This window comes from Elaeis guineensis, chromosome 14 (genome assembly GCF_000442705.2).
Source record: "Elaeis guineensis isolate ETL-2024a chromosome 14, EG11, whole genome shotgun sequence".
In the NCBI taxonomy this organism is placed as follows: domain Eukaryota; kingdom Viridiplantae; phylum Streptophyta; class Magnoliopsida; order Arecales; family Arecaceae; genus Elaeis; species Elaeis guineensis.
In genome coordinates this window covers 69099575-69118509 of record NC_026006.2, presented here as the reverse complement: position 1 = coordinate 69118509, position 18935 = coordinate 69099575, and the positions used below count along the sequence as shown (strand labels likewise).

At 35.6% G+C, this 18935-nt stretch overlaps 1 protein-coding gene across 2 annotated transcripts; it reads right to left on the bottom strand.

Moving 5' to 3' along the window:
- Positions 1–2622: 2622 nt before the first annotated feature.
- LOC140853711 (transcription factor ILR3-like) lies at positions 2623–7364 on the bottom strand. Of its 2 annotated transcripts, none has more exons than XM_073248575.1 (5): positions 6968–7364; positions 6195–6260; positions 4160–4237; positions 3850–4012; positions 2623–3087 (listed from the first exon to the last, which is right to left on the bottom strand). In XM_073248575.1, the coding sequence occupies exons 1-5, from the start codon at positions 7111–7113 to the stop codon at positions 2821–2823; spliced, it is 720 nt and encodes a 239-aa protein (XP_073104676.1). In that variant the 5' UTR covers positions 7114–7364; the 3' UTR covers positions 2623–2820. The 2 variants fall into 2 exon arrangements, with proteins under 2 accessions (XP_073104676.1, XP_073104677.1); XM_073248576.1 differs by having other exon boundaries at positions 6195–6230; positions 6968–7359.
- Between the last annotated feature and the right edge of the window lie 11571 nt (positions 7365–18935).

Below are 18935 nucleotides of genomic sequence, written 5' to 3'. Positions count from 1 at the left end.
AGATATAATATTATATTTTATTTTATTTCAATCATATTTTTTAATGATGATCCTATTGAGATTTAGTATCTCCGATTCGATTTACGGAAAAAAAAAAATCAAGACGGAGGAGTCCAGAACATAGCGCACAACGACGTAGAGACTCAGAGACGCAGCATGTGCAGGCCTGTGGGATACGTGGCCCAGCACGGGCGCACAGGCACTCATGGCCCAGTGCAAGCGCGCAGGCGCCTCAGTGTGCAGGTGCGCGCGCGACCCAGTGTGAGAGATTTGATGTGGTCCACCATGGATCGCGTGAGATGTCGCGGTCCATGCGGCCGCCATGGACTGTCCTGATCTAAATGCTGAAAATCACAGTATACAAGCTTTCTTTGCACGATCCGATGGCTAGAAAGCCATGCGGTCGCGATCGAACGGTGATCAAGGATGTTCGGGCATGATCTTGCGCAATTGAACGACCACGGAGGTCTGCGGGGAAGATCCAACGGTCACAAGTCCTGTTGAAAGCCTGATTACAATCTAGACTGGATTTTGGGCCTTTTATCAGGGGCAAACGGGCCGAGAGGCATAGAGCGCCCCCGTGGAACAGATAGTAATGGCTTAAAGCAGCAGGAAGCATCCAAGGGCATTAGAGGACCCTGATATGGGAGACCTGAGTCTTCTTGGAGCTTTTTGTGAGAGCTTCTATAAAGGGTGAGAGATGAGTGCTTCTTTTTGAAAGAAAGGTTTATGAGAGTTGAGAGTGTGTGATCTCTTCTTATATTTATTTTCTTTCATAGTAAAATTTTGCATATCCCGTAAAGATAGAATTTGGTCTAATCCACGTATTTGATTATATCCTATTTTTATTTTTTTCTTCTTTCTAGTGCAACAAATGGTACCAGGATCTCCAATAATTTGTATCAGAGCCAGGTGGTATTAGAGTCGTGGTTATCCAGGTTACAGTGGTATTGATCAAGATTGAAGAAGATGGAGAAGTTAAGCTCAATCAAGGTGGAGATCAATCAGAATGATAGGAGAGCAACTTCTTCCAATGGCAAGCGAGGATGAATAATGTGCTCGTCCAACAGGAGTTGATCAATGCTCTCATATGCGAGGAGAAACCGACAAATATAGAGGAAAAGGATTGGAGGCAGCTACAAATACAGACGGTGAGCATGATCCGCTTATGCTTAGCGGATGATGTGGTGATCTATATGCTTGGTGAGATTTCTCCAACAGTGATATGGACGAAGCTCGAAAAGATATATATGACGAAGTCACTCACCAATGCACTCTTCCTCTGGAAGCAGTTCTATCAGTTGCAGATGAGCGAGGGATATAGTCTATTTTTATCTCTTCTTTCTTTCTGCTGTAACAAGTGGTACCAAATCTCCAACAAACGTAAGGTCGAACTTGAACTTGAGTGTGGTTTGGTTAACATTTGAGTTTGACCGAATCATTTTCAAGTATTATTTTTTTCATCGGATCAAATTTGAGCTTGAATATTAAGAGTCAAATTTCAAATCCAAATATTTTGAATTAAGTTAGATTTAAATTTCTAGCTACTCAACCGGGCTCACCCCTAGCTGGTCCTTCCTAGATGTCCAAGCTGAGTGTATTCTGCAGTATTGCTTGTGCCACGTCCAACAATGTTCTTACAACAATATACAAATACAATTTCATGAAGGAAGCAGGATTAAGGACTCAAGTATCAGAGAGGAATTAAGATAATAGGTGAAGTCTGGTGCCAAAGATTGCTATTGTGGAAAAACGTCAAACTGATGGTGGAGTTCCGCATGAAACTTGTTTTCAGCTTTTTAAGAAAGTACATAGAACGTCTGGAAGAATACATGTTACAAATGGAACAAATAATACAACTCTTCGCAACGTATAATATTGATGCACCACACTCAACTGCAATAAAAGTTTGAATGTATTTTAGCCATCTCTGTAAATGAACCCAGTATGCTAATTCCTGTGCGTCTTTTGGTTTTAGCCTAAACATGTGACAGCGAGAAAGATAGGTGGAGTCTTTCTTTTTTTTTTTTTTTTTTTTGGCATTGACCAAACTCAAGAGTTCATGCTTTTATAGACACAATGTTTTCTATTGTACATGGATGTTATACAGATTAAAATAAATAAATAAACATAAATACACTTAGACATGCAAATGTCAGGTCAGAAATAAGTTGCAATCTTGCCATTCCACGGCTATCATGCTCTACTTGTTACCGTTCCCACAAGCCCCCATGTTATTGTACTTAAATGGGTCCAATTTCATGGGCATACTTTCTGCATTTAGTTTGTGATACAAATATATTTTTCCAGGTTTCAATTAAAAAAATGCCTAAAATACAAGATAATACACATACAAGAGAGACCACTATTGCTCATTTCCATAATTCTTTTAGTTTTCTTGATAGTGCAATTACTATGGCTTGTCAATAATAAATACATAGAATTAAATTCTAAGATTTATAAATTCTTATAAATGTTCTACTTGGTTTTGTTAAGGTATGGTTATCCATGCCCCAATGTCTGGAGCACATTACACTTCTGTTTACCTATATCACAGTGATGCAGGTCCTATGTTGATGTCCTTATGTAGTCTAAGCTATTGTCAAGGAGAGATGGTCAATAGATCTCAAAGCTTGATTGGATCTCTGATATTCATACAGGATGAATAAAATAACAGTATTGCAACCATGAGATCCCAAAGATTGATTGGACCTCAGATATTCAAAGAGAATAAACAAAATGACAGCATCAAATGACTTGTAACACAGATAACCATAAAGGACCAATGAGGATCTTTGGTGAAGCTGAGAGTGTTGGAGACTATGCAACAGGAGGCCTCAGCGCAAGATCCTGAGAAGTATCCAATGCTGCTGGTGGCATCCATTGCCACATGCACGTTGGCAGGTAGTTTGTATATGGGATGGTTTTGCTGCAAGCGGCAAAAGATGCTGCATGGAATGTTGCAGCAGCAGCAGCAGGGTGTGGGACGAAGGGTGATGCCAAACTAAAGCCTCTCAGCATTTGCTCCATCCGCTCCTTCTCAGCTTTAAGCCTCACTTTCTCATCCCTTAATTCCAATTTCTCTGCCTGCAAGTCACAGATCAACGGACCCAGAAGAATGAGCAAGATACTTCCTAGTGCCATGCTCGTGAAACAGACTTGATAAATTCAAATTTACAGAATGACGACCTAAACTGAAGTGTATTCTAAACTTTAAGGTGTCTTTATATCAAAAACTGTTATAAACTTGGAGGAGAGCTGGAGAAAATCACAGCCAGAGATAAGAAGAATGTAGGAGTCTTTATATCAATCTAATCTTGAAATCTCCTAATGAAAATAACAGAAAATCTATTCGTGGTAATCAATCTCAGGGGGAGTGGGAGTGACGGAAGGAACACAGATGCCTCTCTTTATTCTCCATCCAGTCAGCAAATGACTGGAGTAATTTTACAGTCCTTTGTTGCAGTCCCAGTTTTTTTAATGAAAAAACATGTTATTGAGGCAATAATGATGATTGTCGGTGGAGTTAATCTGGTTCTCTGCTAGGTATGTGATATATAACATTATCAAGGCACACAGGATTCATATGCATGAAGAGTACTATAAGATGACATTCACTGACGAGGTTACTTTGAATGCCCTACCCTTACCTAAGTTGACAAGCATGGTCAGCCACATAAGTCCATGCAAAATGATAGAAATACTCACAGATATTATATTTCTTAATGATTATAGAGTTGTAACTCAGAAATAGAAAACCTGACCCAGTCTGCACATTAGACAAAGTTAAAATACATATAAGTTAAGAATGATCTTTAAAATACATATAAGTTAAGAATGATATTTTACCTTGAGACTTTTTATGGCATCCTGAAGTGTTTCGTTTGACTCTTTAAGCTTCTCTGCTTCAAGATGTAATTGGTTCAGAAGATGAGTTGCATCACTTAAGATGGCGATTTTGTCAGCCTTTGGTGGCCTCCCAGGATCCAATATGGAACAAAGCTCTGTAAACCTGACAATGCAATGTTATCAATCAGCTATGAAATACACATACATCACCTATATTTTCAGAAGAAAATAGCCACATTTTGACCCTATCTGCCCATCAATGCATTGGACACAACATATAGATGGAGACCATATGCTACATAGAACCTGCCTATCATTAAGTCTGTCCCTTCGCATTTTCTCACGGCCAGCCTTGGTCCCAGCCGCAGAACATGACTCCACACGGCCCCTGAGAAACAGTACAAAGTAATAAACGATTAAACACATCAAGCAAATGTATTTAATGTCGAAAAAGGATAATCATTAAAACATTTTTTTTTTCTTTTTCACAGGCATGTTAAAATCAAGTGGAAAGATAAACTTGCATTTATTCACAAGTGCATAACATGATCCACCCATTAGTCGCTAGAATCAAGAGCATGTGCAGGAGCAAGTATGGGTGTGGTTGTAGGAAGTGGATATTTTAGAAACACTAACCGACTCTTAGAAAATGGGCATAAGTTTGAGTTTCCCAGGAGTTTCCAATGCGAGTCAATTACCCCATGTGTAAGTTTCCTGCTACTAAGATCCACCCTTAAATTTATTAGGCATGCTGCTAAGAAAATAAAAACATTGACGGACACACCATATAATGATAAATATTCCCTAATGACTTTTTTTTGCTGAGCTCTACCATTTACATTACAGGCTTCATTATTGCTCTCTTCAAAGCAATAATTTTCTCAAGATAACCTTGTGCCACCTCTTGCATTTCTTCAAGTGCAACTAGCAACCCACCCTTCAAGTTTTTAGCTGCAACAATCGGCTCTGCTTCAATTTAAGTGTATAAACTGAAATTTCTAAAGATTCAAGCTCGGGTAGTTCCTGGTATTTTCCTGCTTGTTGATGTTAATCAATCTTTTCTCCTAATTGTGATGAACATTCTTCCTTGATCATACACCCTTCAGGGTAAATAATCTATGGGTGCATGCTATTAAGGGCCAAGACCTATCTTCCTTGAGATAGAACAGTGGACACTAGAGCTTCAAAGAATCAGTTTCAATAGCTTTTATAACCTTTTTGTTGAAAATGCTATCAAAAAATGGCACTTCAAATGCACATCTTAATGGACTAACTTTTCTTTCTTGGGTCAAGATACATACCTCCACCTTCTCAGGATTGTAGACAATCCACATGCATGTGTCTGCTTGCTTTTGCTAAAATCAGCTGTTGCTTATAATAGTCCAGTACCAAAAATGAATCATCAAAGTTAAGCTAAACTAGAGGATGCAAGCTTCTAGAGTGGACAAATATAATGGCCAGGATTGAAGAGTATTGACTGTTTTTGTATCTACAGAGGGTATGATTTAGAAGAAGAAATTGCATTGCCAAACTTTAAAATTAGTGCTAGGATGACTTGAGAATTTCATTCGAAACGTTCTTGAGGATGATAGTATGTGTTGGAAAATAGATAAATGGCAGCCAATTTACACATTGTTCAGACAGAATGCAGCCAAAGAATAATGGTATCACAGGGTGAAAAAATGAATGCTCAAATCAACAGAAACAAGTCACAACCCATCTATTCTGGCAGAGCTTTGGATCTGGCTTCACTTGTTTAAATGCTGGCAACAACTTGATCCACATAATACATTAACGGTCAGATGAAGCAATGAAGAAAATGATGTTTATATTGTTATCTATGTTTAGAATTGTATAAAAGTTTACTTAATGGATATACATTCTATTCTTTTTTTGCCCAACATGGATGATGCTTATATTCTCATGTTCGAAAGTAGACTAGTTGGCAGAAAATATCAAACCATATCAAAATTTGACTGAATGAGTAGATGAAAACTTTTTGAGGCAGACATAGAATGGTCAGGAATATCTAAAACTGTCATTAATTATCATTAGTGCAAACTGCTACGAAATGACTTGAGAAATATCATTCTGTACTATCTTGAACAGAGTGAAATGAACAGAAAAAGAAACATATTTTGGCCAATCAAAGCGTAAGGCAGAATGGATGCTATTAAGGGTAAGTGACATTTTCAAAGGTTAAGAGAGAGTATATACAAACAGAAACAAGCTCTATCTCATCTATGTTTGACAGATATATTTACTCAACTCCATCTTTTGTTCAACTGCAGGGAAGGCAAGCATGCCCATTACTCTCTAGTAGTCAGAAGAAGCTGGTTATATACCTCTTCCTCGAGCTTGAATTATCCAATGAGCTGTCCCTGCGCAAACCATCAAAACCAATGATGACTCTGTAGATCCAAAAGCAGAATGAATCGTCCATATCGAACATGCAGCAGTTTAGAAGCAAATTGAGACTCAGACAGCAAAACAATGATCTTTTGCGATTTGAAATCTAAATGCAAAGTGGGTCAATGTTTAGAACTGCAAAGTCATAAAAGAGTTTGTGATTATCTGGCATAGAGGTTAAGACTTGTTTCCATTCAGCTAAGACCAACAAACTGCCCTGCAACTAATTATTCCAAGTCAAAAAAAGAAAATTTTTGCAACAAATATGGTAATTGGAATTGATTAACCAGCATAGCAAGGATTTAACTGAGGTTGAAGCATAACATGCAGTTCAGACAATTACCTGTCAAACTTATCGATGCCGTTAGACTGACTTCTTGTTAATTGAAAGAAGTCAACATATATATCAAAAATACAAAAAAATCCTGTTGATTATTGGATAGACCTCATAAGATCAAGCAAAGTTAACAAAACAAGAAAATCAGAACAAAAAAAGAAGAAAATCAAAACAATTAGAACAAAATCGGAGCAAAATGGAGCCTAAAAAGTAGATTTTTTTCAGATAAAAAAGAAAGAAAAGTTGAGTCGACTGTGTTTGAGAACCGATTAATTAAACTAAGTTCACAAAAAACATGGAAGAGCACAAAAAAAAAAAAAAACGATGCTAGAATGTAAAACAAAAGGGCAGATAAATCCAACGCAAAATTACCTGGAAGCCGTCGGTTTTTCGACGATCTTGGGAGCCCAGATGAAATCGGAGGCCTGATTAAGTTCGTCGACGAGCCCGAATTCCAGAAGCCATCCCTCTTCCCGTCCGCCACCGGACGAGCCCATTCTTCCCCCAATCCCCTCCATCTCAAAACCAAACCGAAAGGAATTGAATAATTAATGGAATTCGACTGCACGAGATGAAGGAAGAACGGAAAATAAAGCCCAGACGTTCCAAGAGAACGAATTCAACACCAAACAAAGAGACAAAAGGGGGATCAATTGGAAGATCGCAATTTGATATCTTCGAGAGGGAAGATATTGAAAGAAAAAGAGGGGTGTGCCGAGAGCACACGCTATCTAAAAAAGAATAATCCCACGAGAGGGTGGGAACCAAGAAACACCACCCACCCTATTGCTAATTTTCTTGATTTAATAGTATTAATTAATTAATTACGTTCCTTCAAGAGAGTTGGAACCGAGAAACACCACCTGCCCTATGGCTAATTTTCTTGATTTAATATTTTACCATTCCTGCGAGCTGGTTCCCGTTCGTTCACTATTTTTTTCCCACTTAATCATGCCAAAGATTTTAAATTTTTTAACAACTTTTATTTTTATCACAAACTTACAATTCCTCGAAATTCAAATCATCTTCAAAATATTATAATCACCCTTCTAACTATTAAAATTATATGATATGTAATAGAAGTTAATGTAGTACAGAATGACCGTGATGAAAAAGTTGTCTTGAACTCCTTATTTCCTCCCTTTCTATTTCTTATTTCCCTTCATTCCCCTCCTTCCCATCCACCAGCGATCGGCGATGGATATCACATGCAAACTTCAAAATTAGTACAAAAAGAGAAATATTCAATTACTTCTTGATCTTAACATTTTAAGGCTATCCCTCTTCATGTTTACTTATGCATAATGCATGGGTGGGTATTGCACCATCTCCTTTCCCCCCTGAAGAAACAATCTATGGGCCGTCAATTAAAAGGTCTAAACTAATTCTACTGTCAGAAAGATGCTTTGCATATGTTTTGCTGCCAAAAACCCTTAACCATGCTACGGTATCTCTAAACAGGCTTTGTTTACGTTATCCCAATTTTCATACAAACAAAGATATGTTTTAAATCATTTTCATCAAAAAATTATTCATGAATATGATGTGGACAATATATAAAGACGACGAGGATGGGTATTTGATCATCTACGTCCTTCCTAATCTTTGTATGTTAAATATGGGGTCTAGTTGGAGGCCGTGGGAACATTATGGATTAAAAAAATTCTCTAAATTAATTTTTATTTTAAATTTTATTATGAAGTATGAAGACAAATAACTAAGATCTTACAACCACATCAGTTTGCAATCATCCGATGGATAGAAGAAAAATAAGAAACAAGAATTTTTATGAGGAGAGGAAAATTGGAGAGAGGAGTTTAGAATATCTTTCCCATATTAATGCCACATCAGCATCCATATAGTAAATATAATATTTGGATGATTCGATCATAATAAATTAAGGTTCCGAATAAAAGATAGAGATTTTGAAAAGTCAAAAAATTTGGTATAATAATATTTTTCTAATATTAATATTTTAGTAGGCAGTGGTTTCAGGCATGTACTCGCGCGGACCTGGAGAGGGTATCATGTGAGAGTGAGATACACGAGCCTGTTGGTTGGACGGCGGGGGATCCATGTAAGCTAGCGTGTTCCTCACCCCAGTGAATGGCAAAAAGCTTTCTCCGTCTTGATTAGGGGATCCTGTTTCGGCCGGGGTTGCAAATTGCGGCAACAACGCTCTGGATTACACGATACAGGTCTGGCGCATGGTTTGATTATGAGTTAGGTGCCAGTTATTTTATTTTGTCGTACGCCTCACTTCACGTGTTACGGTCCCTTGACTGCGTCTCAACCAACCCCTCGTTATTATCTTCCCTAATCCTTAACACTTTCATGTCCTTAGCACAAAATCATTAGTATGGTATTTGGATCTCGAGCAGGCCAGAGTAATCATGTTCCGTTGTATTAGTGACATCCCGTGTACGATCATCCAATATAGGATGCCATCTTTACATGATGGGGCTCAATTTGGCAGTGACGGTGGCAATATTTGTGCTTACATAAAATTCTCAAAGCAAATAACGAAGATAATGGCCTGCCGATCCTTCAACTTGCTCCTTGGATCATTGATAGCGGTACCTAAGTGACCGGATAATGCTGTTGTAAATGCTTTCAAATCTTATTCTGATGTTCACGTTGTTCTATTGTGTGTATTCCTTTCCATTAATGTGATGCCGTAGACATAAACAACGTGGGTTTGTAGAAGCAACGCAAACGGCAAATTGGATGCTCCAAAATTTCTAGTACTGCATGCACGAGCATGCTAAAGATGCGTTTCATCCTGATCGTGCGAAGCCAACTGATTTGTCGGTTTAAACATCATCTCCAGGACATTTTTTCGATTTGACATGATTTATGGAATCAAAAGAAAAAGCAACTATCTGTCACCATTTGCACAAGTGCATGCACAACATAGCATTACCCATGTACGTAAGAGGACTGCATGCAATACCGGACGCATTAACCATCCAGAGAATGCTAAAAAGGAAAACGTTTCAATTTTCAACCTTCGATTTTGAGGAAGAAATGATGGAACAACTACACTCAAGACATATGGAGACAGCTTTCTTCAAAGTAAACATCCTACTCATTCCGAACCATCTATATGAAATGCGGACCACATGAGGGTCACATCAGAAAGAGAAAGGGATCGAAATAGCATTACACTATTTAACTACACACTACAGGAAAATATATTTTTTATGACAATTTTTTACCGTCGTTAATAATGGCTTACCGTCGCAAAAGCGTATTTGCGACGGTCTTGCGACGGTATTTTAACTGTCATCGTTTCGATCGTAGTAAAAACTTCGCGACGGTGGAATACCATCGCAAAAAGTTTTTGCGATAATTTTTTACGGCGGTAAATACTTGCGTCATAAAAAAAACGTCATATAAGATGCGTTTGTGACATTTATTTGCGATAGAAGATACCGTTATAAATAATTTTTTGCCATCGTATTTTGCTGTCGTAAATAAGTATTTTATTTTTACGACAACTATAGCCGTCGCAAATAGTGGTAGTAAAATTTTTTTTATTATAGCAATCTACTGTCGCAAATAGTGGTAGCAAAAAAAAATTATTTTTTACAGCATTTTGCCGTCACAAATAATGGTAGCAAAAAAATTTTTTTCTTTACAGCACTTTACCGTCGCAAATAATGATAGCAAAAAAAATTTTTTATTGTCTTCGATACATTATTTACGATAGCAAATACCGTCGCAAAAAATATAAATTATATTTTTATTAATTATATTTATTTTTTTATTCTTTTTATATAAATGTGCCTACGAACTTGTAATCATTATTGATACACCTGCTTATCAATTAGAAAAAAAATAAAGCATAATACTCAAATATTGAAAATAAATCTATTCAACCAAAAATAACTTGAAATGCATTACCCAATATTAAAAATTCATCCAGATTTTACTCAAACATAACATAAGTATTCAAGTACATATCCATTGTCCAAAATACAATAAAAAGCAAAACAGAACAAGAAATTCGCTTGCTTCGTCTTCATGGACTTGTACCTAAATCTGAAAATAAATAAATAATATATATTAATTTAATAATTTATTACAAAAAAATATAAAATGAGATCACCAATAAAAATTATTTTTTTAGAACAAAAGTTACAATGGAATCCACTTACAATTTCCAACTTCTTGTACCAAAGGATGTGCCAACAATATGAACATATTCATATTGTTGGCGCAAAGGTCTAATGCAAGAAATTATTATTTTTTATACTACACAATGGTCAGATTTACTTTAAAACTAGCAGCCAGCTTGAAGCTACCAATCATGCATAACATTTCAGTTTTTATTATCTTCCTCATTAAAATGGCTACAACTATTCGAGTATCATCTTGTACCCCCTGCCGACACCAAAGTCGGTAGCACTATAAAACCTTACTGTTATGCATACTTTTTCAGTTTAATAATGGTGTTGATAGTTATCTGAACTGCTATGGAGTGTTGATAGAACAATGGTTGCACTATAAAATCTTACTGTTGTGACATTTCAATCACACAACTGTCAAAATAGAATAAAAGAAAATCGATAAAAGGTGCAGATGCTTGGCTTTTCTGCATATGGTAGAGCTAGACAAAGGCATTTCACTTGATTAAACCTGAGATTATATCCTGTAAAAAGGATAGGTATTGTGAACTATGGAAAAAGATAAATCCAGCCAATCAGCAGGGATTTCTCAGCAAATTACCAACAACTATACTAAAATTATAATTTGACATAATTGCTATATGATTTCTATTTGGAAATGAACCTGCATCTTAGGTTTTATAAAAAGGACAGCAATGATGAACAAAAGTAGAATTGAATTTTGAGGTAAAATTTAAATTAATAAAGACATACTAGTTGATCTACCAACTGAAAATTTTAAGACAAACTGTAACTGTAGCTTATATACTGCCACAGGCCAAGCAAAGGCTTTCCAAAAATCATAGCCCTCGTAACAGATAGAAATTACTTTGGAGATTCAATCTTCACATCAATCCAAGTCAACAAGCAAAAGACCCAAAACATCGACCAATAAATTAGAAGTACAGTTTGAAACCAAACTTTAATCTGGCGATCTATGAATCCTAAGCCCTAAAGAAGCAAAATTAAAAAGAAACAAACAGACAAACAAAACAAAGGTTACACTGGAATATCATACCAAGGTAAATCAACATAACCAAAATTCACCGCACAATTGGTCTCTGTTTTTATCTATATATAGATAAAAAGAGCCACAAACGTGGGGTTATGACAGACCTCCTGTCACTTTTGATGGCCAATGGAGTCAAGAGGATAGTTTTGCTGATGGAAGATAACAAATAGTAGGTAATGGTAGCACAAAATGACTTCAGCTACAAAAAAGCCCAAGACTAATTGTCATCACGTCCATTGTAACCAAGCTATCCACCAAGGTGAAAGGCTCCTTCACACTGGATGAATACAAATGAATCTAATAAGTTATATGTATGCGTATGTATCCGTTTGCCAGTCTGCAGAAACAATTTAATACCATCACACTGAAAGAAAAGAGAATCTGGACAACAAGAATATCATCACAAACCTCATCAGGCACCTGAGTGAATCTCTCATTTTCCGATGCATGTGTTTGGTGAGCACTAGATGCATCTGGAACCTATATATTATAAAAAGTTGAAAGATATAAAATTAATTATAAATAATAATCAATTAATATATAATATAAATTTAACTAAATAAATAAATCATATCTGCCCACTACTGGATGGCACCGAACGAGGAGTACCTACTGGGCTATGCGCAAAAGATCCACTCACCATCTGAGCACGCATCTGATGGAGCTGTGCCTCCAAGTAGGAAATCTTGTCATCAAACTCAGTCCGAAGCTCATCTCGAATCCTCCTAATGGTCTCCTTTGATGGTGCCTGATTAGATTGCTGATACAAACATCGCTTTGTCATGCTCGAACTCCAAGTACGCATCCGTCCATGTCCATCTTCTCCCATCACCTCCACAAAGATACGATCTTTTAGTTCTGGTGTGCGCTCATCCTCAGGTACCTCCTCAAGTCGTCGTTTCATCTCCTCCTGTAATAAAAAATTATAATATTGATATTAATATATAAAATATACTATATGTAATGAAAATTTAAATTATGTACTTACTATACACTCTTGTGCATCCGCATCGATGACACCCTGCTTTGAAGTACGTGTTCTAATAAACACGCTTAGTCGATCTGTTTCTAATCCCTCTGCTTCCATCTATTAACATAAATAATCCAAATATATATAAAAATTTATACTAAAGTTATATTTAGTATAAACTTATAATATTTTAAATATACATTTGCTCTAATAACAGAAAATGAAGTTCTCTCTGTCTTATGCAAGCCTCCCAACATCTTCCTGTTATTTTTGTTTCGTGCACACTGTGCCTACAAAAGTTATTAATATAATTAAAAATATAATATATAGTTTTATTATATAAAAAGAAACTAATCACAAAAGAATAAGTATCTGGACATCTTCTTGTCCCCAATAACGAACAAGTATCTCCCACTGATCAGCTTTCACACGCGAAGGAGGTATAGAGATAAGATTTTCTTCCCTCTGATGCTCATCATAGTAATAACGCTTGATATAAGACTTTCAATTCCTCCACATCTCACCAACCGACCTTAAATAATTTTCTCTATATTCACTAGGGACATCTGTGTTATCCTACAAAATTAAAATTTAACAAAATTAGTAATCATATAAAATGTATGAATATAAAGGACAAGAGTACTTATTTCGCATCTCCTTCCAAATATAATCTACAACTAAATACATAATTATAAAATAAAATTTATAAATATATTTTACCTGCACCTCTTTCCAAATGTGGTCTAGAATATATTGGGGTATTTCTGTCCAAGATGCATATGTCAATGGGACATATGTTCCATTTTTCGCTATTACCCCTAATTGACTCTTGAACTTACTTGCATTGGACCCACAAGGTTGCATATAAGCATCAAATACCAAAGAAACTTTCTGACCCGTGCTCCAAAACTCAATACCATGAGCCATGCCTCGACCTCTTCGTCTAGAAGTTGACTGACTCGAAATTTCTAATTAGTATCCAAATACAATAATCAGATAAGATAGTACAATAATTTTAACTTTACATAAGTAGAATAAGTGATTTTACCTGCAACATCTGATGACTGTGGCTGAAATAATGTGGTCTCTGATCGCTGTCTATGTGGCTGAGTATTATATGCTGAAAATGATTGTTGCTGTGGCTCATCATGATTGGACTGAGATGATGAATAAGCCTGTAATCTATCCAACATGGATACACCACGTTTCCTCTTTGGAGCCATCCTATATGTAAAATATAAAAAGTAAGCATCATCTTCATCTTAACTAACAAATGAACAATAATAACTAACAAAAAATAAATATACAGAATTTAACTAACAAATGAATAATAATAACTTACAAATTTTCATAATTAATAATGGTCATTCGTCTTCATCCATCTCAACATCATCTTCAATGGATCTCATATCATCTATAGTTGTTCCATCTACACCTTCTCTCACCCAATAAACATCATCATCACGAGTATATATTGTCTCATCTAAATGTTGCTCGTTAAAAGGCTCTGCTTGAGGTACTGATTTAACATTATTTGAACCATTTTTTGAATACATATCAAACAAATCTCTAACTGTCATCTTGAGAACAACACTCCATCCTGATTCTACAGGATCTGGAATATAGCATACTTGTTCTGCTTGATTCGCTAGAATGAATGGTTCATTTGAAACATCACTGTCATTATATAAAAGATGACTAAAATTGACAAGTGTCATCTTAAACTCATCTATCTTCTTCCCTTTGATATCATCAATCCAATCACATTTAAATAGCATAAATTGCATATCATTGGTATATCGAATCTTGATAATATCTATCAATCTTCCATAATAGGTTATATCTCCAATACTTGTATGCGCCTTGACAACAATACCATGGCTTTGAGTGGTTCTCTTATTATCCTTATCAAGTTTGCGAAATCAAAAGCCGTTGATGATATATCCACCATAACGTCGTACAAATTAGTCTGGACCTCTAGCAAAATGCTGAATTTCATCTGAGTAATGAATTTCAGATGTTCTTACCTATATTCAATATAATATTTTAAACTTTCAAATTATATAAAAATTAAATGATAAATAAAAGTTTTGAATTTGAATTGTTAGAAAAATTAAATATGATTACTTACATGCTCCATCAATCATGTGTGAAAAGTTGATACATGGATCTTTTCAATTTGATCATCTGATGAACGAGGCATTTGTCTTCTTAAATATTCAATGTGCTTCCTATAAATATTATAAACAATACCTTGAATAAGTATAAATTTGTTAGTATATCTTGCAAGTTGATTATAAAACTTACATTCGAATAGGAGTTATAACATCAATATTTTGCAGCACATAACGATGAGCTTGCTCCCATGTGACTTCATCAATATATATTTTGGCTCCCTTTCCAATGGAATGACCTGAATTATTTCCACCATCATTATTTCGAATCGATCGATTTGATCTAGTTTCAACATCCTGTAAATATCTTGAACAAAAATTCATACACTCTTCCATCAGGTATCCTTTGGCAATTGAGCCTTCCGGATGAGCTCGATTACGCACATAAAGTTTGAGCGTAAGTAAATACCTATATAGATATAAATTAAATAAAATTTACATAACAACAAATTGAAATCGAAAGAGTATGACGTGCTTCATTTTATATAAATAATATTATCTTTCAATACAATACATCCACCTAAATTGCACTGCTCCAGCAATGAGTGCCTCTTCTGCTAAATTATAGGTAAATGCTCCATTATATCAAAAAATGAAGGTGGAAAGATCTTCTCAAGCTGGCAAAGTGTTAAAGCAATACGACCTTGAATATACTCTAGGTCAGCCATCTTATTCACCTTTGAGCATAATTGTCTAAAGAAATTTGTTAACTCAATCAATGCCTCAACCACATCCTTAGCTAATGCTTTGCGTACAGCTATAGGAAGTAACTGTTGCATCAAATATGATTGTCATGACTTTTTAATCTCCAAATACTACGTTCCTTTAAATGTACGCAGCGACTGATATTAGATGCATAACCATCAGGGACTCTGACATTTTTTAGCACTTTTAGGAAGATATCTTTGTCATCTTTGGACATTGTAAAACAAGCTGGAGGCAAAATAAGCCTTACCAGACACTCGTTGTTGTGGATGTAATACTTTTCTTATATCCATTTCTTGCATATCATATCGAGAATTTAAATTATCCTTGGATTTTCCCGTAACCCCCAATATTGTCCAAAGTATATTGTCACATACATTCTTCTCAATGTGCATGACATCAAGATTATGCCGAATCAAATTATGCTCCAATATAGTAAATCAAAAAATATACTCCTCTTTTTCATCCAGACTTTTTTCCACCTGAAGTGCCTTTTTGATTTTCTTCAATTTTTCTCTTTACGAGGTCATTCTTTTTATATTCTGTGAGTACCCATTCAATTGATTTAGTATATTACAACCTGATAATTTAACAGGCTTCCTTCTGTATTCTCCTTGACCATTAAAAGATATTCTATCTCTTCGAAATCTATGGGTATTTCGATAAGAACCGTCGATGCCCTCTATAACAAAATTTTTTACCATGTGACAATCATGTTGATTCTGTTTGATTGTAATAAGAAGGACATGCAAGTTTACCTTTTGTACTCCATCCAGACAAATTTTGCATATGTAGGAAAATCACTGATTGTCCATAATAATGCAGCATGAACTTGAAACATCTCTTTTTTTAATGCATCATACGTAAGTACCCCTCTCTCCCATAATTCATTTAGTTCTTCAATCAATGGTTGTAGATAAACATCAATCTTATTGTCCGGTCCTTTTGGTCCATCAATAAGCACAGAAAGAATAAAGAAAGGTTGTTTCATAGACATCCACGGTGGTAAATTATATGATATTAGAACAACAGGCCAAGTGCTATGAGCTATAGACATTGATCTAAATGGATTAAATCCATCAGCTGCTAAACCAAGTCTAATATTTCGACAATCTGCAGCAAAAGATGGATTCCGTTCATCAAAAGTTCTCCAAGCAATTGAGTCTGCAGGATGTCTTTGACACCATCTTTTGTTCGTTCCTCCTCATACCATCTCATTAACTCTGCAGTTTTTATGACATAAAGAACTTCTGCAACCTCGGCTTCAATGAAAGTACCGCACTTGTTTTGCAGCAATCTGATTATTCTTAGTAGTATCATCATTTGAATCTTCTGTAAATTGTTTGTATCTAGAGCTCTGACATATTTGACATTTATCATGTCCTTCATCTTTGCCTCTAAACAACATGCAATTATTGGGACATGCATCCCATGTCTCATAAGTGAAACCCAAATCCGTGGTGATTTTGTTTGGCTTGATAATATGAATTTGGCAAGCATACTCCTTCTGAAAATGCATCATTCAACAATTCTAGTAACAATGTAAATGACTTATCTGTCCATCCACTTAGCACTTTCAAATGCAGTAATCGAACAATAAATGACAGTGAGGTGAATTTCATGCAATTTGGATAAAGTGGATGTTCTGCATCTTCAAGAAGTCTAAAAAAATCTTTTATTTCTTGATTAGACCCTCGTGACCCTCATTCTCCATTAAATGATTAAATTCCATATTGTCATTTGACATTAAGATTCCAGTTGCCTCTTGTATCATTCCAACCATATCATCTTCCGTATCAAAAAAAATCTCTACTTCCACAGTCTTGGTTAGACCTAGTAGAATAGTACGTCTCTCCATGATAAGTCCAAATCTTATATGTCGTCAAGAAACCTTTTTGTAATAAATATGTTGTTTCACTACATGTCGGTTCTCAAAAAATAATTTTTACACTTCTTACAAGGACCAATAAATCTTTGCATCGTCTGTCTGATTAACATATGCAAAGTCTAAAAATTTATTGACCCCCTCAATGTATGTAGGTGAAGTCCTTTCTCGCAAATCAATCCAACTTTTATCCATAACTACTATCCACTGATACTGTTATCGTTATGTATTCTGAAAACCATATACAATAATTTCTTTATAAATATAAAAAAAATAAAATTTATAAAAAAAATAAAATTTACGAGGATACATATCGAAACAGATACAAACTTCTTAGTAATATGAAGATGATCTCTTAAAATAAAAGAAGAATAAAATACTAAGTAACTTTAAGCAGGAGGGTCTAATTTTAGACCTTTCAAAAGAAAAAGAAAAATATACTAGCAAATCTCTTTCACATATATGACATGACATACTAGCATAATAAAAGAACCTTGACATTACAAAGTGGCACCAAAAGCTGAAACACAGAATGACCTTTAGTGAATAAGCCACAAAAGTGTAGTTGCTCTTTGTTTTCTTTTGTTCAATTCTGCGAGCAATAGTCTACCCCCTCCCAAAGTGTGAAAGGACTGGGTGACACAGGAAAATACTTATGCTTTAATAGACAATTAATATAAGGTCTGAAACTGAACAACTTTTAACAAACGATTTGCTAAACCTGTTTTTGGCTTAAGCTTCTGGATGGAAACATCTTCCATTGCAGGGTCAGTAAATGTAAGAATGTTATAACCACCTTCACTACACCAACTAATGAAATCATCATCCTAACTCTACCACTTAATCCCATTAAGCTGAAGGTCTCAAACAAGACGCCAGGAAAAAAGGAGGACATTGAAGGCCAGAAGTCTATTCCCCATGACCTATGGTACAACTTCCCTGGTCCAAGGACAGCATTTTGAGATGCAAGCAACCAAGCAGTACCTCGTTATATGAGTATAATTACCTACCTCTTCAACAGAAAGATCTTAAAAATGAATCCCAATGATAAGCAAAGAGGTGGCAGCTAATTATGGACATTCCACTCTGCCTCTTTTGCTTTCAAGAACAAATCAACACTTCAACCGAAGAAAAAAGAGGGGAGAAATTTGACACACTAAACTCAAATCCAGAATTCCCAAGTCCAATCACATTGAAGAAGACAAAACCATGATCGAAGTTAAATTTGACGTCCACCTAGCAAATTAATCTCTGTTTATCCAACACAGATGCCGCAACCACAGGTGCTGGATAACCCATATATAGAAAAATTAAGGGTTAAACGGAGACCAAGACTGGAAGATGGAACAAACTATATATTCCCATTAATTTGTTCTCTCTATTCGGTTGACATCGAAGAGGGAGAGATCGAGAAGGAGAGGGAGG